The following is a 25,739-nucleotide window of genomic DNA, read 5'->3' as shown; positions in this document are numbered from 1 at the left end:
CGTATATTTTGTAAAATCTATCCCATATCCGTTACTATAATAACATATATATTTAACCTTTAATTGGCATTTGCTGTAGACTCTTGAGCAGCACTGTCAAATGTTTCTGCTGTTGAACATGTTATAACATGTTATGAAGTTATGTTGTTTGAAAGCTATAAGCAAGTGAAGAATAGCAATCGAGATATCACAACACCTCTACTGTATGTGTTTTGGACTGTCGTCCCTCCAAGCACCTAACACAATATAAACAATTATGGATAATTAGGGTGAATAAGGATATTTTTTTTAGGCAAGGGGGATGCAATTCAATTTCTTTTTAATATCCTGTAATGACCAGTTTTGGTCTAACTGTATTTTCTACAAAGCCAGTGGTGCAGTAAGGGAGTGATAGTATTTACAATCCCAGCATGCATTGTGTGACCATGCATTTTGTGCCAATACACTGACAGACAATGTGTTGGCTATACGCTATAAGTGAATGCAAACAATTGCAGTGTGCATTTGGAAAAGCACCAAAGATTTATTTCATTTGTACATAGGTTGTAAACATACTGTAGTTACACAGGTTTGAAAGCAACTCTGGAGTCTATGCTAGGTTAGCTCTAAGCTAAAGAGGCGGAGATGCAAACAGATCTTGATCAAAGGCAAATCGGAGTCAGAGAAAGAGATCACAGCGCCTGGCTCAGCAGAATCAATCACAGGGAGCCACTAATCCTCCTAATCTTAAACGATCGAGACGTAGGAAGGTAATATGTAGAAGGCAGCGCAGAATCACAGAGAGGACACTTATCATATCTGCACTCAAATAGCCAACAATACAGACATTCAACCCAACCATTTTCAGAATCCAGTTTTAATATTTTAGAAAGAACAATTTAAGGCACATGAAAACATTTTGTTCGTTGTTACAAATAACAAAATAAAGGGGGCTTTTTTTTCTCAATTTTGGTAAAGACCCCACAACAATTGGGACTACTTTTCTTTGGAAGTCATTTGACAAAGATTGTGATTGTGTTACAAGATAAAAACATGGTTGATGAGGAGCCCAATATGTCCACATTTTGTAAAAGAAACTGAGGTACAATATAACATCTGAGGGAATAACGTGTGGAAGAATAAGCCCTTTCTTACAATATTTATATTAATATCTCATTTTATTATGGCTTAATATCCTAATGGGCATACCAACTGGCATGAAAAAGACAAAATGCTTTTAGAGTTAGGTGTTATGTTCCAGTCAGCTCTTATTTAATAACAATACTGAAAGTCATATTATTTACAAAAGGATTATTGTGTACTTACAAATTGGAATGTTTTCAAAAGACATATTTCTTAGCAATTTTGTTTTTAACACACATCAAATATACTCATTGGATTTATTCCTATAGCTTACCAAATACTTATTTAAACTCTAAGAGCTGGGGCACATGCAAGTTGAGTGGATTCAGGAAGGAACAATATTATACACAATAATAATAATAATTACAGTTTTATCAAAAAGCACTTTTTTGTAGCACCTTGAGTGTTTTGTGATTCTGCACAAAAGCACCCCTGTGGTTGTATTCAGAGCAGCACTAGAGCTCCCAGAGAGGGAGCGTGTGGCGGGAGAGGACGAGGGGGGAGGGGTGAGTGGATCCTCTCTCTGTTGCTCTGTCCGCCACGGCATCAAATGTCCTTTTCCTGATGTCACTCCCATTCCTACATGTAAGTTAAAGTCATGTGATTCTGGCCCTACAAGGGCGAGGAGTAGCTTCCCCGGGTCAACGCTTCAATGACAGGGGCCTGGGGGGGGGGGGGGTGGGGCAATCTTCTTCTCCGGGCTTCAGTTGGATCTTCTCGGCAACGAAAGAAAACACAGGTTTTTGACTTCGTAGGGAGAGAAGGTTTAAGGCGGTGGGATCTCAGCATGTGGGTGTTAGTATGGACCCTCTGACCCTGTCCTTCAGCGGGGAGTAGGGGTGTGTCTAGCCGAGGAAACAGACGGGGCCGACCTCGAAGCCAAACCTCTGGTTGGATTCCCCAAAGTCATTCAGCATGACGTCAATGATGGGCAACTGGTCGATGCGGGGAGTGTTGATCTCCAGCACCGACTTGGAGTAGCCCTGCTTCAGCTGCAAGCACAAAGAACAGTGTGAGTCCCTTCAAAATATAACCTTGTGGAACAGGTACAGTAAAGAGATGCATTTGACGGATAAAGGCTTATCTTGAAAGAGCAGACAAAGATTTATTGTTGGTAGAAAACTTCAGGAATGCAGAGATTTGCTTCTTTTCTCACATCATTGTAATTCAAATATCTTGATGTTTTCAGCTAGTCAAACTAATGAAACAATGGAGATGTCATCTTGGCTTTGGACATTTGTGATGGGCATTTTTGAAATCATTTAAGAAGGTGTCTCTTTCCTTTGTAAGAAAAAAGTCCTAACTGCTGCTCTATACAAAATATATAGCATAGACTTATGATTATTTATTTTCATGTGATTGTTTTCATTATTTAATTGATCATTTGATACATAAAATGTAAAAAAAAAAAAAAAAGAAGTAAAATCTCTATTACTCCTAAAGCTTGTCAAAGAGCCAAAAACTGAAAGATATTACATTTAATATCATTTAAAAAATATATTTACGAAGCTGAAAAAGCAACACAACCACCTATCGATTATCCTAAAGTGTTTTCGATGAATTAAAAGCTTAATTTCAGCTCTTTCTAACCTAACCAACATTCATTACAAACCGTTGAAACAATTTCAGATTCTAAACTCGCCCAATCCCTCGATTATTCTGGTCTGTATCTGACAGTTTAAACATTGTCGTGTGCCATTCTTCTCCTCCGTGTTTGTGAGGATTAGTTGGATTCCATGGGATTTGGAACAAAGTTGAATTGCAAAGGGAAAGTTATGAAGCAGTGTTTACCGAGCAGCCGTCCGTCAGGGGCTTGATGAAGGGATTATTGTCGTAGGACAGCTCCTCGTCGTTGGAGCCCAGGAAGCGCAGCGCCTTATCGTAGCTGTCCCCCTTGGCGTCGTACCAGGCCACCGACTGATGGCAGATGTAGGTGAAGTTCTGCCGAGCCGAGGAGCTCAGAAGCTTCAGGAAGGTCATCTGAACTGTGGCGATGGTGCTTTCTGTCATGTCAACGTAGTTCAACTAGGGAGAGAGAGATGGAGAAAAGGAAACGGGGTTAATACAGAGAGGGACAGTTTGAAAAAGAAATGGTAAGAGAAGGGAAGGCAGGGTAGCAGAGAGTGATTATAGGGAATGAGTTACCGTAAATAAGACTTGTATAAGATAAGATGATACTTTATTGATCCCAATTTGGGAAATGTTTGTGTTGCAGCAGCATAAAAAGGCATGGCATTGTACAATACAAATTCAAAGACTAGAAATAAACAAGAAAGTAGAAAATATACATGTTGAATTTAACGCCCCTTAACTGTGATATAACGGCCATATACAACGGCCTGTCGTGAGCTATTGCTTAAATATATATTTATAAGTATATAGACTATAATTGCACTATTTCTATTTGATTTGATTGTGTTGCACTACACTGTAGCTATGTAAGAAGGACAATAAAAGCCTTGAATCTTGAATAAGACAAACTAATTAAACGGCAACATTAAAAATAAATAATATAAAATAAAAAGTCACATGGTTTTACTCACAATCTTTCCACGTTTAAATTCACTGAACCATGCCCCTGGAGACTCCTTGGGCCAGTTGGATATTCTAACCTATAATCAAAAAAGGAAACAAATGAATTCAATGACGATTATATGTGTTACTTTTCCAATTGCAAAGTGTGCATACAGTGTGTCAGCAAATATCTCCTCAGCATTTGATTGAGTCTCATGCTGTATTGAACAGGTTTAGCCTTTTTCCTCGTTACTCACCCCTGCGGATTTCTTATCTGGGAAGATGCAGGTTTCTCCGCCCGCTGTGAAGTTACAGAACACTTGGATGGCGTCTCCGGTGCAGCCCTGGTTGGGATCGATCCAGTATTCACCTGAGAGACAAACACAGTCATGAGACGGGGCCGAGGCAACGGTTTTAAAAATGTTTTTATTCTACATACTGTACTATGACTATGCTCTGGCTCCTTTAGTTCAAACACTGACTTTTTTTATGGCATAATTTACTTTTTTTTTTATTGCAACATCTTCAATTTACAACACAGCACAGAAGACAATTCAGGTTGCACAACATTTTGGATTAATTCAATCCCATCCCTCTATCCTACATCCACCCACCTACCACCACTCCATAGCTCACCACCCCCCCCTCCACCAACCACCGGGCAACAATCCCCTCAGGGATAGCATTCTTATTTGGTCAGGAGCTCCTTTAAGTTAGATATCAGATCTGTCCACATTAAAATTGTATCGGGTTTTGCATCGTTGATTCTCGCAGAGGACAGTTCAAGGTAAGAAATGTTCAAAAAACTCTGAAGCCAGTGAGAACTTGAAATATCGTGAGGAGGTTTCCAACGTTGGACTATAATCTTTTTAGCTGCAGTCAAGCCTGTTAGCCAGATTTTGCGAGTTTTCCCCGTAAGGGAAAGGTGAGATTCATCATTTAGAAGATGTACTTTGTTAAAAAATACTTTTATAGTTAACTTTAAAAATGTATTTATACTTTTAGTTTTAGGTCATACTAAACTATGACTATTTTAGGACACTATACCATACTACTATACCATACCATTTGAATGACCATCAACCACTTTCCAATAAATGGATTTATGACAGGATTTCTTTTTGTGTAAATAGCATACTATACTATGACCTTTAAGTGACAAACTATACCAGTGACACTCAAATGAGAGCGAGGTAACCTTTCAAACCTTCTGAATATTTGATGTTGTGTATTCTATAGTCAAAGTCAACTTTAATGTCAATCTTTCAGTGTGTGTGTACAGACTGAGAGATGGTATATAGATGTATATCATTCGACTCTAAACATTTACCGTTTATTTTTATAACGTGGGTTACTCGTGTGCTATGAAGCTGTAACACAATCATTTTCAAATTTGGGTTCAATAAAGTATATCTATTTAAGTCTAAGCTATTAATCTACCTCACAATTAAATTAAACAGATTCACAATGGAAATGTCTTTGTACTTGAAATGGCACTAAGCTTCCAGAGTGCATAAAGTAAGTGCCTGGGGAAGCCATTTAAACTGCCTCTGTGAGTTGAGTGTCCCTAAAGTAGAGGCTAGAATAAATACAGCTCTTCTTTACTGAATGTTTAACGTTTTTAACTACTGCAACCGTAGACCAAATTCTACTACCAATGAATGCTGTCTCATCGCTAACGCTAATATAAACTCTTTCTCACCGTCGGGGTAGTCGGGCTGGCTGAGTTGCAGGTCGTTGCAGGTCCTGGCAGGATTGTCCTGGGTGCCCATGGGGAACTTCATGCGCTCGATGTCCTGTTTGAGGTTGTTGAGGGATCCGAAGACATCCTCCATTCCCTCCATACCGGCATCCACGCCGTAGTCTGCCATCGCGGCGTCTCCCTGAACGTCAGCCTGCCGCCTCGTCTTCCTGCTGCCTGCCCCCTGGATGGGCAGCGGCTGGATGAAGTCACCGGGAGGACCCTGCAACAGGAATGTGTAGGTTAAGCATGCACGATTTTTAACAAGGGATGTATCCAAAAGCATGGTCTATAGAGATGGGTCAACATATATATTATTTAACATATATATTATTTAAAGGGTCCCCTATTATACTGTTTTTCATCAATATATTATAGGTCTCAGATAGCATCCCATAATGCCCTCTGTTTCAAAAGTGCTGATTCTCTGTCTGTTACTTTAGATGAAAATAAGGAGCCACTCCCAGACTAGAGCTGTAATAGTTGTTTCAGCTCTAGTATTTAATCATAATGCTACAGTTCATGTCCATTTACAGCAGTATATTGTTTAATTTCTAACAATAATAAAGCTTGGGGTAGAACTGCCAAACAACAACAAACAGGGGACTTACAGGGGGTCCGGGTTGTCCGATCACTCCAGTGTCTCCCTTCTGACCGGATGTACCCTGAAAACAAAATATGGAAATCATTAAAATGAGATCTGTTCTCATTATAAATCACACAGTGGGCAATAAAAGGCAACAATGGAAACACAACTCACGAATGATCCCTTGGAACCTTTCTGTCCTTGAGGGCCCTGTTGATGAGGAATGAACAAGAGATGAACAACATGATATTACGAAGAGGGATTTTTTTAAAATAAAGTATTAAGAAATGAGACTTACAGAAATACCAGGAGGACCAGGAGGGCCGAGGGGACCAGAGGTACCAACAGTACCCTGTAATACATCACATCAAGCAGAACACAGTTAGTATACATCTCATTTCAATATAATGTTGGATGTGTTTGCCCCTAAATGCAGTTAGGGCTGAGAGTTTAGGAAGTCATATCAGGTATTTTTGAAAATGGATTTGTACCAACATTTGGCAAATGCATGCAAAATAACATACAAATAGCTGGGTTCTTCTGTTATGCATCACATTAGAAAAAAGCCTGAATGCATACAAATAACATATATTAAATGATCTCGAACTAGTACATTTGGACATCTGACTCAATAAAAAATAAATACTATTTCCACTAGTTATCGATGAACAATTGCACCTAGTCCTTAATACATGAATAGGTCTTAATATATGTATAGAATAATCAAAAGGCAATATTCCCTTTATCCACTGACTGTAAGAATACATATTTCTCTTGTGAGGATTCAACCTAAGTCTGAGAAAGTAACACTTTTCAAAATATGTTTATGCAGACAATGCAGAGTATATTTGTATAGAGTATGCTCTGCCTGACACTTACAAAATCTCCCTTTCCTCCGCCGGTACCCTGAGATCCAGGCAGTCCTCTGTCTCCCTTCTCTCCGGACTCACCAGGAGGTCCGATCAGACCGATAAGACCGGGATGACCCTGAAGCAGGCGGAGAAAGACGAGCAAAAAACATCAGACAAAAGCATTGAAATAGGAGAAAAACATTATCTGTACTAGATGTTGCTTTTGTTCTACTAAGGTTTAATTTCTGTTTATTCATCATCCGCTGAAAATGAAAGCAGTTTTTCAAAGGGAAACCAGAATAAAAGATTATGTACAATATCTGTCCAGGCTTAGTACCGGCTTATTTCTGTCTATAAATAAATAGTGTGTTTATACTGGCGTCATGTTAAAGAATGGGGGTCTGTCTGTGCACCTGCTGCTGGCAGAGTTATGGTTATCTGCGTCCGACTACCGCATGCTGGCATTTAACAAACGACCACTACAGCGAGGATATTATTGGACTTGTATTCTGCAAATCAAGTCAGGGTGTGAAAGCACCGAGCAGAAGCTTGCTCCATCTTTACCCGGACACACTGAGAATAGGGGCCCAGATGTTTGCTTACTTTGAGAGCTTCTGATAGGCAGATATGAGAAATACACAATAAAGCAATTTGAGATTAGCATCGTAATAATATCCTACCTTCCCTCCCTTCCCTCCAGAGTCACCTTTCATACCAGAGAGTCCAGGGGGTCCCTGTGGAGGGAAAGAATCAGTTTGTGAAGCATCAGGGGAAATGAATACACATTATTTGACTGTGACAGCCATCACACATCTCTGCTTTCATCCTGACTGTTTTCCATTGTTCCCGCAGAGGTACTGCACCCACTGCTGTAAGCGATAGGGGAGCAACTAAAGATTAGCTTCACGATTAATCATTTTGTCGATACATCACTGTCATGGAGAAAAAATGTACTGTATAATTTCCCAAAGCCCAGGGTGTCTGCTTCAATGGCTGTTGTGCTTTGTCTTAACAGTCCAAAAACACAATGCCATTCATGAAAGACAAAAGAAAAGCATCAGATTCTCATATTTAAGAAAAACAAAACCAGTAAATATTTTTGCAATTTTTCGACAGACAATTATTCAAATATCAAAATAGTTTCTAATTTGTGTTTCTGGCAGTCAACTAATTGATTTTCGACAAATAGTTCTAGCTCTACTAAACTGTAAAGTTATCACACTGAAACGTTTTATAGTGTACTAACATGTACTAACACATTACAAAGGGAGAACATGTCTTACAATAGGTCCAGGGGGGCCGTCTTGACCAGAAGCACCAGGTAACCCTTGCTCACCCTGAAAATGAAGAAGACATATTTACAATATCTGGTTAATAACATGAGAATAATCAAAATACTGAATATATGAAGACAGTAAACTGTACTTTGAGAAGCGATACATGATCAAAAAGTCGTAGTAGTTCAAATAACATTCATTCACAAACATTGTTTACTCAATTAACATGATTTAATTCACCATTTGAAACCTTTGAAAATAAATGATGGATAATGAACTAAATGTACTCACAACAGGGCCGGGAATTCCACGGAGTCCCTCAGGACCGGACTTCCCAGCGGGCCCCTGAGGTCCCACAGGTCCAGTTTTCCCATCAGGCCCCTCGGCTCCAGCTTCTCCCTGTAGAACATCAGCACACAATTACAATGACTCCCTTTACAATGCCCAAGGCTCATACACGTCGTGTACAGTGTACACTTATATCTATAGAGTTTCTTTGTAAACAAACACAGTTGTACTTTTACATTCTGTGTTTCTCAGCAAACCCCATTATGCCCTCAAGTCCTGACCAATATATTGAATGCATTTCCAATCGAAGAACAATGTGCAGGAGATTCACACAATAGCAGAACTTAAAACATGTTACTTTGCAATATGTATGGTCAAGAATGTCTTTTAACTCTGAGAACAAGACCTTTATCCAACTTTATAATTAAAGCAATCCCCCTTCCTGAAGTCAAATTGATGGAAAGAAAACATCGTCAAAAATCGAACAGATTCGAGGATTTGCAACATCCAAACAGATCAAATTTCACCAGATCTCGTCTGTTGTCTCCGAGCAGAAGCAGACAGTTTGTATGCATTGAAGTTCCAGAGATGGCATATAGACCGGGATAATACGAGGGGGGGATTAAATTGTTCTGACAACCAATTAGGCCTGGATTTGACATCTTAAGATGGCAATGCAGGCTTTGTCTTGTCTCCATCAAATCAACTCTAATCCTTTACCTCGGTGTGGACACTGTGTGTGTGTGTGTGTGTGTGTGTGTGTGTGTGTGTGTGTGTGTGTGTGTGTGTGTGTGTGTGTGTGTGTGTGTGTGTGTGTGTGTGTGTGTGTGAAGGAGGGAGGACTTTTCGAAGCAAACAATTCATGTAAGGCATAAAGATTTGTCTTCCTATTTGATGCTCTTCAACTGTGCAAACAGCACGCGTGTTATGGATTTAAACAAAGCAATCAAATCCACCGATAGCCTCAAGGAACCCCGCTGCTTCTTCAGTTAGACACATTTATACGGAGGTTAACACAGAAGTGCACCTGAGCAGGGTTTTACAAGAAAACAACAACACATGTTACTAACAGGTTATCTGTAGAGGTGTAGACATCGAGTAACACTATACGATATTCTTATTTGAAATAGATCACATGAAAGATGGTGGTTTTAATTATTTGAATCAAAACCATGAACAATAGGATTGGAGCAACTTGAAATACGGTTTAGTTTTATCAATTTTTGCTCATTAATATTTGAAAATCCTAAAAAATAACAGACTCTCTGAACATTAAATCATGGAGACATGTCACAGGAGAGGCACACAATACAAATATGAACATAGGTATGAGCATAAAAGCACCCCTTTAAAATAACGTTTGCATGCCTCTATATAATTATCCAAGCCTGGTCCCGTCATGATTAAGATCTACAACTTCAGAGGTTAATAGTATTTTGTTAAGGTCGAGCTAATGTCAAACGGTTTGCAACTTACCTTGGATCCTTTTTCTCCTTGTTTGCCCTCCTGACCTGCTTTTCCAATAGGTCCCTGAGAAGAATAACAATAACATACAATTAGGATTTTGAACAACAATACTATAAATATATCATTGTATTTGAAAATCTAACTTAATAACAATACTCTCTCATGTTAAACCCTTTTACATAAATCAAGGTAACTACCGGTACTCTTTAAAAAGGGAAATTCATCAACTTTGCTGACAAGCTGTGATTTTATGTAAATACTTATTTGTTAAGCTAATTCTCTCTGACCTTGAATATGTTTTAAAGAGAGAGGGTAATGCAGGACCAGGCAGCAGCAGGGTGAGCAAATGCCCTACATTCCAGACATACCGAGTTAAAAGCACATCAGCATTTTCACCAAACAGCCTCTGGTCAAAACCTTTTAAGTGGGCTGTCATTTGCCATTATGAACCATAATCAAACACACCAAACAAAAGCCACCGGTCTTCAATGTAGGTTATGAGCCTTGGCAACTGTGTGTGTGCATTAGTGAGTGTACGTGTGTGTGTGTGTGTCCTTGTGCGTGCATGTGTGCTAATGTAGTCAAGCAGACACCACATGCATCAATGAGCACCAATCCTGAGTCAATTTCGAAGAGATATTGGGAAATAGACTAACCTCGAATTACCCCAATGATAGATAAAAAATCATATCGCAAAGTCCATTAATATGTTCTGTAGCCTCTGTCACTTGGAAAGTGTCCCTTGGAATACAAATGAGATGTATGAAAAGTGCTCACTACACTAAAGTTTTTAAACTGAGTGATCAACCTGTCGCCTGCATTTTCATTTAAGCCACAGATATGTGGGAAAAACAAACAAAAAATGGAATGTGTTGATAAAGAAAATAACATTTTTGGCCGTTAACTGGTAACATGTGATCATGGACTGTATCTACTCAATGACCCTCTGCTGTGCAGGACTGTACAGCATATTACCACAAGCTGTGTGCATATGACAAGCTTGAGAAATGAATGTGTTTCAGCCACAAGAGGCAATATTTTATAGTTATTTGGAAAAAATAAGTCAAGAAGAAGAAGTACTCTACTGAAAGGGCATCATGTGTATATTTAAACCTGGACCACATTATCTTTGTTTCTGATTGTTCATACTGCTGTTTCATTGTATAGGTAACCCTTTACTGGTGTAGTTGTTTACCTCAGGGCTAGTTTATCCGTCTTATGTACAATTAGGTTATTTATTGCATTGGTGGACCCCCTCCTGTGGGTCACAACATACATTTGGGGAGTTGTGAGATTATGAATGTGGTATTAATGGCTAAGTTATTAGAGTTGAGTGTGTGACGTTCATATTGAAAGGACCATACAGATACATTCATGTTTTCACATACGCTTTGCTATTGGAAAGTTGCAGAGAGGAGTCCTAATGTTAGTGGAGTTTGATACTTTGGACTACAGAAAGCATAGCTCAGTGTTATCTAAAAGATGTTCATGTGTGGGAGGGCGTGTGGCGCAGTGGATTAGTGTGCTAGTGTTCGGATCAGGAGGTCACAGGTTCAAACCCCACTGCAAGCATGTTGTTGTGTCCCTGGGCAACACACTTCACCCCAAATTGCTCCTGTGGAGATTGTCAACAGTATTGAGTATGTAAGTTGCTTTGGATAAAAGTAACATGTCATGACTGAACATTTAGCCGATTTTGTCATTTTGGACGCAATTTCAGAAGGACACTTTCCGAGCGAGACTTAAATATTGAGCTTAAGGTAAAGAGAAGTGTTTTGTAACTCTGAATGGTCCTTTTCCATGTTGTTGTCAGACTTATACAACACTCTGAGCCAGTGGCAGAAACAACACTTTGAGTGGACGTGTATTGAAGCTGCAGAATTGCCCCGAGCGATTACAATGCAGCTCTTGTGCAGCGATTTTGTTCAATCCTCGACCAAGTGTTGTCTCCATTAGTCAATTGCGAACAAAAACATTGGTAAACACAGTCCAAGTTTAAAGACACTAAAGTTACCCTTTAAGTAAAAGCATCAATATAGAAATGTAAACAAATCACCATTTAATGTCCATGGGAATCATGTACTAAGTATAAGTAGTTTTTCTCAAGCAAAAGGCCCCATGTGACTAATGTGTTGTTATATCATGAGATTGCAATACTAACTGTTGTAGTTGTTCAACGCTAAACTAGTTAATCTATTTTGTGTACAGTTAGGCCTTTCAGTCCAGTGGGTTATGAGACTGTTAACTGGGTAGGACAGCCAAAAAAAACATAAGGTCTCGGACTCTCGGATTCACTAAAAATGTGAATGATTTTACTACTTTTGACCTCAAACTGTAATTCCAGTGAGACCATCTTAATGTCTATCTATGCGGAAAATCTTCCGAACTGTTGGCAATGATTGACATTGCTTTGTGTCAGAGGTCACAATCCAAAATGGTTAGGAACCACTGCTTAGCTATTTAGCAATCAATGTGTTTACATACTGACAATAACTAGTACATATACAGTAGCTGTCAAATGCATGAAAAGTAGTTCAAATAAACTCTTTAAATATCTACAGCACTTAAGATAATATACTTATTTTCTATCACTGCTAATGCATGATCTCAACAGTGTTTATGGTACCTATTTATATTTATGCAAAGGCTGCATTATAATAAAAAATGGCAGCTGGTTGATACTAATGCAGACTCTACTAAACATCACCTCTGCTTAGATACACAAAACAAAATGACTTCACTTTATAAATGAATGTTTCAGTTTTATTTGTCCTTATTGTGCCAGACTTTTATACAGTGCATTAATAGCCTGCTTTATTGCTCACAGTAAAACATTATAATAGTAAATGGAATGCATCGTAAAATTGCCACGCCAGAGAAATGAAATAATGTCAGACCCAGGCTGGATGTGTCAGAGAGGGCTTCGAGTGCCAGACATTAAAGTGACACGTTCATTTCCAGACATTAGAAGCAGCAGCAGCTTTCAAACCCATAATATGTCAGTATATTCCTGCAGTATGCTCTCTGCCTGTTAACTATTGGCTACTCAAGACTCTCAGTTTAACTAATGGGCAACATTACATTGTATCCAAACAGAAAATGCTATCATAAATGTGTGTCTTAGTGTGACAGTGTGTAATATTTGTTAAGCCTTTAGGAGCATTGTGAATCTAAAAATAGGGAACATCTCGAGTGCTTAGCAGAGGTATGATGTTGTGCATAATTTTGGAAATGTACTCACCCTTTTACCCGGAGGTCCCGGTACTCCAGCCTCACCAGATGGACCTGCAGGGCCCTAAAATGAAAAGATAAAAACACTTAGCTTCAGAAAAACTGAAGGGTTTAGTTACTTAATGAGACATTACTTTTTGGTCCTTTTCACACCCCTTTCTTTATGTTGGTGCTACAGTTGACTTTGTATTTAACAGAACTTAAATGTACAGAAACTGCAATATTTGTCATAATGCAAGACAGTCAATGACATCATTTATGTTATTGTACAGGTATTTAAAATGTTGAATGTTAAAGATAGTCTATGATTACATTGATTTTAAATGATCACATATTTACCACGCTGCTACTTCAAAGCTACTTTGCCTTCTTGGGTTACTGCTGTGTTTTAACACATTATTCTGTTCATGAAATTGCGTGTGAGTGGCTGAATGTGTATTTTTAAGTGGTTCACTTTGCATGTTTTAACAAATTACGCTCACGCAATACTTACTGGTTGTCCGGCCTCTCCGTCGTCTCCTTTGTCACCAGCTAAACCGTCAAGACCCTAAAACAAAAATGACAACATTAGTCAGCTCTTGTACTGCACTGTAAGACTAATCACAGAAGGGTCTATATTATTGGCCCATTAAAGAAATGCACATACAATAACCAAGTCCTTTTACACAAAATTGAAGAATCAAGAATGAAAGAGGGAGGTATGGGTAATATAAGGATCCTATTAGGAGTCAAAACATTGTATGCGATCCTAAAAATGAGTGATTGAGTGATAAATGTAGCACTTACAGCAGCACCGGCCTCTCCAGGGGGACCGGGGTCTCCGGGGAATCCGACAGGACCCTGCAGACAGACAGAGACACTGAGAAGGCGGATATTTGACAACGCGTCGACAACATCTCTGACAGCAGACAGCTCCACTGAGACATATGACACAGTGATTCTGCAGCTGACAGCTTTAATAACTCTTCAATGGCGCTGTGTGTGTGTGTGTGTGTGTGTGTGTGTGTGTGTGTGTGTGTGTGTGTGTGTGTGTGTGTGTGTGTGTGTGTGTGTGTGTGTGTGTGTGTGTGTGTGTGTGACGGTGGAGGTGACATACGGGGTTGCCCTTGGGGCCGTCGTCTCCAGGGGGCCCGCGGGCACCGGCTGGTCCAGCAGCTCCGGGGGGGCCGGATTCTCCCTTCTCTCCAGTCTCTCCACGGATACCCTGAGGGGAAAACAAAACAGAGGCCATGAAGACCACAAACATAACGGCCATCAACGCTTCTTTGACAATAGCATGCTACATACAGTAAGGCACAAAGTGTGTGTGTTTACAAATCTGTCACTCCAACTGGCAACAAAACAAGCACCGAAATGGCTCTAAAAAGCTGGTGAAAGAAAACAAAATGAGGCTTTGAGGCTTTTCTAGATTATATTATTCAGATTTTGTATTAAAACATTTGTTCTGATCCTCTAAATGATTACGTTTTGCTCTAGTAATAGCATCAACAGTGTCTTAAAGTGTTGGCTCTGAGTAAGAGCAGGAGTTGGAGCGATATAACAAGCTCAGAATCGTTAGTTGGCCCATTAGTGCAGAGTGCCTCTCTAATCGATGTCACCATGGCACCTTTGAATTCGACCTCGATGTGACGTGCAACACTGGCTCTATCTGTCACTGTAAACAGATCCATAGCCACAGATACGTAAATACAACCTGATGGACTGAAGGAAGGGGACTGGCCCACGCCTATGACTAAGGTGAGTCCACCAGGGTCTATACAAAGACTTCTTAATTATTGGCAATGCTCTGAATTGTCAATAATGAATCATGATTTCACTAAACGGTCGAGGCACTCTTGCAGGCAAACACAGTATGCTGCCTTAATGTTAATGCAATGTTTAATAAGTCATCTAAAAGCAATTTGTCAAAATCATTTGGTTTCTCTTTAGAAAAAGTATTTAATAACAAATACAACATTTATGTCATGTAACATTCATTTTAGAGAAATTAAACAAAACAATATATATTTTTTATATTCTGACATTGCATCTTATAACAGTCAGGAGGTTAGAATAAAAGACAAACCTCCAATGGTCTCCAAATCTATGGCTTAAGTAATTTTATGATGAGGTTGCTATCATTGCTACACAGCAGACTGCAGTTATACTGTATGGAGGTAAAATACTCCTAAATCGATTACTGTATATCACAAGTGTAAATGAATAAACATAAGCTGCCCTCCAGTTATGTTTTTCTTCATTGTCCCTGAATATTGCATACAGTGTCACACTACTGGATTGGGTGTTGTGTTTCTTGTCATGCATACGTGCTTTTTAAATCACAAAATGATCAGTTATCTTGTTTTAAAAAATAGAAAGTGCAATCTGAAATGAGATTGTACTTACTCCGAGACCAGGCTCTCCAGCTGATCCTGGGTTGCCAGATTCACCGTTTTCTCCCTGTTGGATCACAGTGAAAATGTACATTATCACATTTGCAGTAAACAAACCAGATAGTGTTATCAGCAGACAGACTTCTGGTTTGTATCTTCTACTCTCATGTCAAACACATTTTTCATGCAATGCAGCACTAAAACTGCAGCAGCAAAACAGAAACATTCCAGAGAAAGTATTTATTTGGATTTAAACATACCAAAGGAAATAAAATAATGTATTTTTAGAAGCTGAAAAGAACTTCAGAATTTCTCTCTCTTTATGATATGATGCTTACCTTCTCACCAACGCCTCCCATTGAACCGATACCACCGGGAGGACCTTGAGCACCCTGTAGATAAATCACAATAGGGACAGTTAGGGAAAATCAAAGAAAGTAGAAATATTGAATGAAAAGTTTGTGCTTTTATTAAATTATTAGAATGATCTAAACCAAAACAACAATCAAACTCACATCGGCTCCGCTGGAACCCTGAGGACCTCTGGGGCCAGGAGGACCATGTGGACCCTGTCAGAAAAGAAAGTGAGGTTCAGTATAGAAAGAGCACCATGATGTTGCAAAAGGCAAAGTAAATGTATGCTTGGTCAAAATACATTTAATAGAATCACTTCATGCTGTAATGTTTTGAGTTTTAAAAAAAATGTGAACCGGAAGCTGAGGGACTTCGTTGACCAAGTGCATTAGTTGAGTTTATATGCTTCTATACAAACATAAAAAACAATAGGTACAGCCAAGTTTATAGAGGGAAGTACTTACTGTAAGGCTCCCCGTGATAGTAAGCATAGCTAAACACAAATAGAAATCATTGAACATTTGGGAAACATGCATCCCCTCAACCAAATCTGAACATAATGCTTGTTGAATTGAACGATCGACCCTGAGAGTACTTATTGTAGTCGAAAAATGTCTTCTAGTCTGATACTGGATGGGAACAGTGCATCACTAGCAAAAATGTGAGTGTCAATAAATCTTCCAAAGACTTTTCAAAATCGGCCTTAGTCCAAAAACTCACCATTGATCCAACGTCTCCGTTCTCTCCCTTCTCACCAGGAGGGCCGGGCAAACCCTGAAAGAAGACAAATAACCTTTAGAACAAAAGGAATGGTCATAGGACGCAGCACCTGAGACAAAACTGCACATTAGGACATCCTGGGCAGAGATACTGTGTTGCTGCTCATTACCAGGCACCAGTGATGTGTATTAAACAGTGAACTTTGGGATGCTGCGTGATGGAGAATGTATTATTACAAGCAGAGCCCCTGAGTGTACACACACAATTAGTCAAAAAGGACACCTTTTGTAATTAAAGGGTATGGGAGGCTTGGGTATAATCAGCCTGTGTAAATTACAGAGGAGGGAGCTCCATCCATCTCTGTCCACAGGAAAGTGGAAACAAAGAGGACGGTGCAGGCGGTGCGTGTTATATAGTTTTGGGATTCAATCAAGTTTGACTAAAAACTGTTTGAATACAACTTGGGAAGGTGCGGCAAAATTAATCTTGCTATTGTAGCGTATTGTCTGTGTGCATAATTGCAGTTATTATTTCTTGTGTTAGTTGGGGTCCGATGATGGAGCATGCATAATCAATAGGTGGGTGGAAGGCGGCGGTAATGATAAGTTACTGTGAAACCAAAGTGACGTAGATATCCATCATTGAGATCACATATGTGTAGTTTCACCTCATTCTGTTGATTTAATGTACCTCTGAATGGCAGAGAAGCTCATTTATAACAGACTCTGAGTGGGACTTTAGACACAGTAATAAAGCATGAGGGTAGTAAGAATGGAGAAGTAAATAAAGTATCAAATGATTTCATGCATAATAATGCTTAGATGTGACGGGCTCTTGATCAATGTCCGACTTGTTAGGCTTATTTGTGAATAACATGTACTAAAGGATTAGCAGGCGGGAAATAAGACGTGCATTGTGGGTAAAATTAACATGCAGACACACTTAAATATACAAACAACTATTCGTATCAGTGCAATCAGTGTTTACTTATGATTTGGCATTTCTTAATCTTGAATAACACAAAGACAATTTGGTGTAATTCAATCTACTTTTCATCTTAACTTTTTCTATCTGAAGAATTCATGTGCTCAGCGAGGACGGCAAACACAGTCTGAAGCCAATCATTCCCCATAGTCAAAAATCTTTAATGCTTCAGATAATTGAATTGGAGAGCTGAGCTTGCAATGACTGCTGCCATCTATCGAAGGGCAGCTTGGCTAAACATAATTAAAAGAGTGGAGACGGAGTGCATTATGCCCAATTAAAAGCCCATTGCAGTTAATAACAGCATTATCTGGCCCTATTGACCAGCAGGGCTTCGCTCTAATTTCATCATCAGTGAGTCCTTGGATAATTGACTTTAAGATTTTCTAAAATGCGCTGTTGCTTTATTCATTGCCAACAAGGCAAGATTTAAACTTCAGCTCATTGGCTTGAAATGAGCCGACACTTTGCCATTTCGCTCGTTTCACTCCGTTGCAGTTTGGAGGGAAACACTTAGATGAATACAGCAGAGTCACATCAAGCTTAGTCCTAATCTCAGTATTAAGTAAGCGCTTTGAGCACCAGGAAAAGTGCTTTATAAATGTAATGTATTATTATTATTATTATTATTACATTCTTATGGGAATATAAATCAAACACAGACGATACTGTTCAGTTTGTTTCGAGTATGTGACTTTTGTTAAATGACAAAAAGTGACATTTTCCACTCATTTCTGGCATTTAATACCGTCTTTTAAGAGTCGCACAAGAAGAATAGATTGATAACTTCATGGACGTTACTAAGGGTTTATCGTCCCTGAGTGTGTTGAATTGAGGAAATATGCAATTTATAGGTATTGACTTCTGTTTAATGCACTTTTCAAGAGCGAGAATGTATTATTTATTTTCTCAAAAGTAATTCCAGTAGTATAATTTTAAAACCAAAATGGATGCTAAAAACGTTCTGCAAATCAATGAACAACCATTAAAAAGAAGATACATAGCAACAGATCAATGTGTGTTGAAGTGGAAAATAAAACTGTGTAATTAATTGATAACATCCTTGTCACTCTCCTGCACGGCACTCAATATGCATAATCCATGTTTGTTTGCACGGTTTGCTGCTTGTTATTTACAAGTTGAAAATACCGGACAAAGCAAATCTCCATCCTTGTGTAAAGAGTGTCCAGTCTGCTTTAGATTTAATAATAATAATAATAATAATAATAGATTTATTTTGTTAGCGCTTTTACAGGTGCTCAAAGATGCTTTACAGATATAGTGAAAAGAAAAGAACAAATAAATATATATAGTTAAAGTCAAATAATTGAAGAGGTGAGTTTTTGTGAGTTTTTTGAAGGTGGTGAGGTCAGGGGATCGAATGCCCCTTTCTCTGAATCCTCTATGAAATAAACAATGTATTGTAATTTGTCCATTATGAAGAAATGTGATTATTTCTACTATACATTGATTAAAACATTTGATTGAATACAAGCTACTGCTGGGCTCTATATGGGAGTGGGAGCACTGCAAGAAGGCATTTTAATGTATGATAATGATGTAGTGAAAAACCAACAGCCTCCCTTCCAACATTAAGGGGCGCGGCAAAATGCCAAATGTTAGCAGTGGTGATGGATTCTGATCACTGTCTATACTAGGGGAAGGTCCTGTAGGAAGAAAACACATCATTTGCCTAGGAGCTATACAAAGTGTTATTAAGAGCCTGGGGTGCATTCATACATTATGCTCTTTTGATGTATGTAAATGATGTGAAGGAAGGTCGGTTCAAAGGGGCTTGTTCTGCTCTATCTGAGAGGGAAAGAGTTGTGCAAACCTTCAGGGCTGAGTGGTCTGGTTGTCATGTGTCCAGAGAATGAGAGAAAGGGAATCAACATGTATTTGTATTGATATAAAAGTCTTACCTGCAGTCCGACGGGTCCTGGAAGACCGGGGAATCCTCTGGATCCTTCGTCTCCTTTCTGGCCGAACATACCCTGCTGTCCCCTGGGTCCAGACTCACCATCGCTGCCCTGTGTGTGTGTGTGGGGGGGGGGTGTCAACGATCATTAACATCTTCATTCAGCAACTGCAAGTCCACAAACACTGGTATCTATGTGTAATTTCTCTTATGGGATTTATTTGCCCTCTTAATCCTTCCCAAGGTTGTGGAGTATATCCGAGCACACATGGCAGAGGGTGGGTCGAGGCCAGTATACAAACACAGATTAGGACAGACAGTTTACCTTAATGCCTTTTCTCAAGGTCATTGTATGGCAATTCCATCTCTCCATCAATTCTCTACACCCACATATTCTTGCTCTAGGTCACAAGGGGGCTGGTGTTTTTCCCAGCATGCACCCTGGAGAGGTCAACAGTCTGTCTCAGGGCTAATGCATTTACCACACATTTGCACTCACAGGCCATTTAGAGTTTGAGGCAACCTCCAAATGTTTTAAAAAACAGGCAGGGACAGGGACAGGGACAGGGGGGCAGCTCCAGCCGTATATCAGCTGTGCTACCTTTGGTTAACAGCAGCCAGATAACCAAGGCTCCTCATCAGGGAACAGTGCATTATTGCCAAAGGGTAATGGTAAATCTTGTATCTGAAAGTTGCTGACTTCATCTGTGAAGCCAGAGATGCACAGGACTACAGAGGATAGAAAAAGGGAGACTACAGGGAGAGAGCAAAGTGCTGACAAACTGGGAGTTTTCAGTTCAAATGCATGTCAGCACTTGAAAGAGCTCACGCTGAGCCCTGGAACATGTAGGCAGCCTCAGGCTCTGGTTCTGAATGCAGAGCAGCTTAGGAGGAAATGTTAGGTGATTACAGGTAATGGCAGTGCAACTCTAAACTGAAAAGTTTAAAACAAGCTGGACTGAAGTTTAGAGAGGCTATTACCCCGAAAACAGTCACACATCTGGGAGATCAGACTCTGATATAAGCAGAGTGTTTGGACCTAAATGATGCATTATATGCAATTTATTCTAAAGATGTATTAAAAACTCTTGCCACTATTTGTGTTGGAGCTCTTTGATTGATGCAATTTGATCCAAAGCATGGAAGAAAGCCTGCAAAAGTTATTATCACGACTAAAACACAAAGCATAATTCTTATACAACAGTGCAGTTAAAGTATAATCTAATAACTAATTATATCCTAAAAACCTGTCTCACTGTGTTCTTAACTCTAGCTAAAAGAGTGTAGGAAGTGCACACATCTGTGCATTCAACCCACAATGAAGTTCTAATTATAAAAAATGCTTTCTTAGGGGGCTTTAATCATCATAAGTGATTTTATAACAACTTGTTCTAAATCTGTAAATGATACATTTTTCAGGACTATCTGAAACTGGATGTACCGTGGGTGTATATGAATGACATACCTTTGGGTATAAGAAGTGCTTCTGTCTGCAGGCATCACACACATGCTGAGGCAGGTGTAATGAATGACTCATCTAACTGATATGGTTAGATTGTCCCTGAAACTAATCCAGGGTTCATACACTTTTTCACCAATGATTTTCAATGACCTTTCCATGACTTCTCCATGACCTTTACCTAATTTTCCATGACTAAAAAGATGACTCTCTCAGCGGTACCACTGAAAATGGTTTATTTTAACATGGAACAGGAAAATAAGGTCTGCATATGAAACATGTTGTGCTGATCTAAAACCGATCAAATAGTAAGCTTACTAGCTTCCACACGCTAAAGCCACTAAAATCTCTCACCAGCAAAATACCTCGTCAGTTAAACGCCATTTTACATTTCATTACTATACAGTATTTATTATCATTATAGTATTAATATTTCGTCGATTAGATAAAATATAAATTATATTTGATGCAACTTTGGTTACATTTCCATGACTTTTCCAAAACTTTGGGGAAAATATTGTTTTCCATAACTTTTCCAGGGCCTGGAGTTAGCATTTTGAATTTCCATGACCTTTCCATGTTTTTAATGACCGTAAGAACCCTGCTAATCTAAGTGGCTATTTTAGGGCTTGCATCAGGTTACATATGTCAGCAAAAACGTGACATTTCAGAAATTGTTCTTATTAAAGATTTTCGCTTTTTATATTGGACACTGCAAATCACACAATTGGTTTGTAGAAAAGGATGTTTACTACATCCAGCTCAAGATCAATAGTGTTTCATTCCAACTGCTTGACCTTAGTTGTATCTTAGAGACAATACCAGTTAAGGAGCTGTTGTAAATCTCACATTGTCCCTACTGTACAAGCACCAACGTTTCCCGGGATTGAGAGGTAGGTGTGATAGTTTAGTCGTGATTATTAACAGCATTATGACTTGCAAAGAGGGCAGATCTGGTGAACCTACACAGCACGAGTCAGGATTCAGTTATGAAAGCATGAAAACACATGAGCAGGCTGACTCACCAGGATAAACAACTGTTAAATCATTTGTTATTCAGCTTGGGTGCACTTCCTGCCCACGGCGATCCGTCTCTCCAGGTCTATTGTAGCCCCACAGAGCCCAAAAGATGCTACATTTTTTATAGAGTGGTTGTTAAGGCCTGATAATCTACAGCAATGAGCTATCAGTTGCCCTCCGGCCATCAGCTATTGTAGAAACTGGACTTTTACTGTTGTGTTAACGGGAAAGATCAGTGGAAGATGTTCTGCAAGGCGGTATTTTTTGACAAAACAGGTGCCATATGGAGGTAGAAAATGAAAATGATAGTTGGGTTGGTGCTCCATTGTGAATTGTGAGACTGTATCACATTGCAATTCACGTTTTTTAAAAGATGTAGGAAAAAGGTGTTACTGTGATGACATAGCTACTTAAGGGGTACAAGTCATAATGAAAACGCAATTTGTGTGACATCACAATAATAAAATAAGGGTAGTTCTTTAATAAATGAAACTGCAGCCAAAGGTTTTTGGACTGCAGAGGCGACAGTAACAAGCTATAGTGATTTCGTAATGTGGCCCTGACCTGTCTGGGGCCGTACATCATTCCTGCTCCTCTGAGGAATAGCACATTGCTCTTTATTTCTTTTTTAAATCAGCTTGTTGTAACAGGGGTCTCCAACTATGTGTCATTAAGTTTTCCAAAGTATCTAAACACCTCTCATTTCACTGATTATCACACCATTAGCCATCAATGGAACCGGGTTAGACTACAGTATGACTACATTTTATTTTGTCCTTTTTATTCAAAGAGTGTTTAATAATATTTAATGGGGAAAGAGTGACATTAGATGGGCCCAAATAAAGCAGTACTTACAGCTGGACCAGGAGCTCCGAGCACACCCTGAAGACCGGCTGAGCCTGGTGGACCCTATAATCACAAACAAAACATGAGATATCGCTTATTGGGATCCCCATCTGGTGGTTGCAATTACACTTTATACAATGAGCAATAAAGATACAACATTGATATTGTACCAAACAAAAAAAATCACATTTAAACTAAACATTTCTAACAATGAAATTCTGCTTTCATTGCAGTCTGAATATATCACAACATACATCTGCTGTGCTAACTGCACCAGATAACAATGGAAGTTAATGAAGACAATTGCATACTATATATATTTATGCTCTTAGAGATGGTCAACCTGGAGGAACATGCATATTCATATTTAATAGATCTGAACTGATGCTTGTGATGACTTAAACCAAAGGCAGTTCAAAAACACAAATGTTAGAGGACAGAACACACTGGAATTTTGTTTTGGAAATCTCAGTAGCCATTAGGAAACATAGCAGCACTTCAGTTCATATTTGATATGCTGCAGACTGTTTAGGGAAAGATAACCTGAGATGAGTCATTGCATAGAAAGTAACCTGTGTTCTTTTAGTTTTTCAGAATCATACGAAATAAGTTCAAAATAAGACTCACCAGTTCACCGTGGTCTCCTTTGCTTCCCTTCTGTCCGGGTCCACCAACTTCTCCCTGTGGTGAAACACAAACAGCAGAGCTCACACCTCGCTCATCCATCTTGAAAGGCCTCGTCTCTAATGTTTAGTCCAATATCTTAAAGTGTCACTTCTACTACGAGTGAGTAGTGAATATTCCTGAAGAGATTCTAATTTGATATGCCCACAAAGACCTTGAGCGAGTGTTTGCAATTAATTGATTGGCTTCCTGTCTAACCCCATTGGCACTATGATTGACAAAAAGGTGTGATAGAAGACGTGACTGGGGCACGATGGTTACAAATGCAAAGCTCCAGATATGTGGTTCAATTATATGTGGAATTAGCTGGCCTCAGGGTAAACAGTTCATGTTTAATTGTGTTCAGAAATGTTTTAATGCATACAAAGTGTGCTTATTTGGTTTCCTGGATGCAACAACCTGATACTATTTTGCTATGTTATTTCCCCCCCCCTTATTTATACAGGTTATATCCTGTCATTGTAGTCTTGACTCAAACAGAGTGAATAAAAACAATGTTTCTTTATGTGCGCATTCCTGTATATGCATATGTATGAATGACATAAAATGAATGTATATTGCCACAGCAGTGCAGCAGCCTATGTGAAATGCCCAGGAGAAAATGAAAGGAAGACCTGCCACACATTTCTTATATAACAATCCCTCATTTCTAGACACATTTTGAAGCTACTGACAGTTGTATTCTTTGATGTATTTCTTTGTGTTAGAGAAAGCTGTTTCATCATCATTAGGGAGAAGCTGCTGGTTACTGACGTTGAATTCAAACTTGAATGTGGTCTGTTTCAAATATAACTCATCCTCCTGGGTTTGATATTAAAGGCAAGGATTATTAGCATTCCAGTGTGTGTCAGCTTCACTGCACCTTGTCACCGTCCTCTCCGGGGGGCCCCTGAGGGCCGGCAGGACCAGGAAGACCAACAGGACCCTGAATGCCATCACGGCCAGCGGGACCCAAGGGGCCTTTCTCTCCCTAAACAAATCAAATTAAACAGTTTCAGCCATCAGTTCAGTGTATCAGGGGGTTAACAGTGAAAGGTTTGATGGAGTGAGGTGAGACAGAAGTACTCACAGGTCCTCCTTTTTCTCCAGCAGGGCCCGGTGGTCCTTGGGGGCCGTTGCGTCCTGTCAGGCCGATGGGACCTCCAGGGCCAGCAGCACCTCTCTCTCCAGGAGAACCCTGACACAGAAGAACAAAACACCCATCAGTCATTGCTGCATGATGCTCTAGCTAACTAGAGGATACTTCCTGCAGAAAAGACATGAAAGGGATGAAGGTAACAGAAAGTTTTGAGTGCATAAAAACTAACTTTTCAGTAAGAAGGCTGCACTAATTGAAGGGCTTTTTAAAATAAACCAGGCGATTATAATGTGAAGCGTCCTCACTATATTTGATTGAATACGCCTGATTATATTTTTTCCAATTTTCACAGAACAATATCTCCAGATTACACAAACAGGAAGCTTTCAGTCTACACAAGGACACTATTCTCAAAAGAGTAAATATGGTGCTTTTGCACACATTAGAATATCAAAAATATGACCTTTTCATTTGATTACTTTTTATTGGACTGCTTTAAAAGCAATAAAAACACAACCCATGACTGAACAAAGAATACATCCAGAAAAATAAAGTATAGTGACCCTTCTGTCAACCCTGCAACCTTCACAGGGACGAGAGCTGTGCTTACAAACTTTTTATCTAACTAATAGGATTCAGATGCTCTCTCTGCCAAGGCCTTATGGAAGGTCTTTCCATCCTTTCCTCACATCAGCGTGTCCCATTACCCTCTCTTCACTGAGCTCAGGTGGATGCTCATCACTGTCTGGGTCACCCAAATCAAATAAACTGTGACTTCATCTGCCATCAGTAGGTCATTACAGCTTCTCCTCTCCAGGGAAGGTCTGAGGATGCCATCAAATAAACCTTGCACATGTACAACAGGCCAGACACACACACACACACACACACACACACACACACACACACACACACACACACACACACACACACACACACACACGGCCCATTTAATGACAGACAGTGCCTGTTACACACACACAGATCCAAAACTGTCATCCCCAGCCTGCCAACCTGCCGCCAGGTGCCACACACACACACACACACACACACACACACACACACACACACACACACACACACACACACACACACACACACACACACACACACACACACACACACACACAGAATTTATCGTGGTTTTCTTGGTCCATCTCTTTCAAACAACCCTCTCAAAAGACTGTGAAACACGACACATACACTGCACTCTCAGACTTTCCCACA

At 39.5% G+C, this 25,739-nt stretch overlaps 1 protein-coding gene across 1 annotated transcript in view; it reads right to left on the bottom strand.

The window, feature by feature from the left end:
- Positions 1-499: 499 nt before the first annotated feature.
- Positions 500-25,739, bottom strand: part of LOC104957226 (collagen alpha-1(XI) chain-like) — an 83,505-nt gene continuing 58,265 nt past the window's right edge. The window contains exons 42-67 of the mRNA XM_010784830.1: positions 24,504-24,611; positions 24,297-24,404; positions 23,378-23,431; positions 22,760-22,813; positions 19,430-19,537; positions 16,524-16,577; positions 15,965-16,018; positions 15,788-15,841; positions 15,463-15,516; positions 14,174-14,281; positions 13,864-13,917; positions 13,571-13,624; positions 13,088-13,141; positions 9,856-9,909; positions 8,383-8,490; positions 8,098-8,151; positions 7,495-7,548; positions 6,843-6,950; positions 6,262-6,315; positions 6,138-6,173; positions 5,989-6,042; positions 5,339-5,600; positions 3,894-4,006; positions 3,666-3,734; positions 2,914-3,147; positions 500-2,114 (exon numbers count right to left, since the gene is read on the bottom strand). Coding sequence (XP_010783132.1) covers positions 1,968-2,114; positions 2,914-3,147; positions 3,666-3,734; positions 3,894-4,006; positions 5,339-5,600; positions 5,989-6,042; positions 6,138-6,173; positions 6,262-6,315; positions 6,843-6,950; positions 7,495-7,548; positions 8,098-8,151; positions 8,383-8,490; positions 9,856-9,909; positions 13,088-13,141; positions 13,571-13,624; positions 13,864-13,917; positions 14,174-14,281; positions 15,463-15,516; positions 15,788-15,841; positions 15,965-16,018; positions 16,524-16,577; positions 19,430-19,537; positions 22,760-22,813; positions 23,378-23,431; positions 24,297-24,404; positions 24,504-24,611 — 2,265 coding nt within the window. The 3' untranslated portion in view covers positions 500-1,967. The remainder of the gene's footprint in view (positions 2,115-2,913; positions 3,148-3,665; positions 3,735-3,893; positions 4,007-5,338; positions 5,601-5,988; positions 6,043-6,137; positions 6,174-6,261; positions 6,316-6,842; positions 6,951-7,494; positions 7,549-8,097; positions 8,152-8,382; positions 8,491-9,855; positions 9,910-13,087; positions 13,142-13,570; positions 13,625-13,863; positions 13,918-14,173; positions 14,282-15,462; positions 15,517-15,787; positions 15,842-15,964; positions 16,019-16,523; positions 16,578-19,429; positions 19,538-22,759; positions 22,814-23,377; positions 23,432-24,296; positions 24,405-24,503; positions 24,612-25,739) is intronic.

The sequence above is a fragment of the Notothenia coriiceps genome, unplaced genomic scaffold, assembly GCF_000735185.1.
Source record: "Notothenia coriiceps isolate Sejong01 unplaced genomic scaffold, NC01 NC01_scaffold00026603, whole genome shotgun sequence".
Lineage (NCBI taxonomy): Eukaryota > Metazoa > Chordata > Actinopteri > Perciformes > Nototheniidae > Notothenia > Notothenia coriiceps.
Note: the sequence above shows the minus strand (reverse complement) of the source record. Positions and strands in the feature narration are given on the sequence as shown.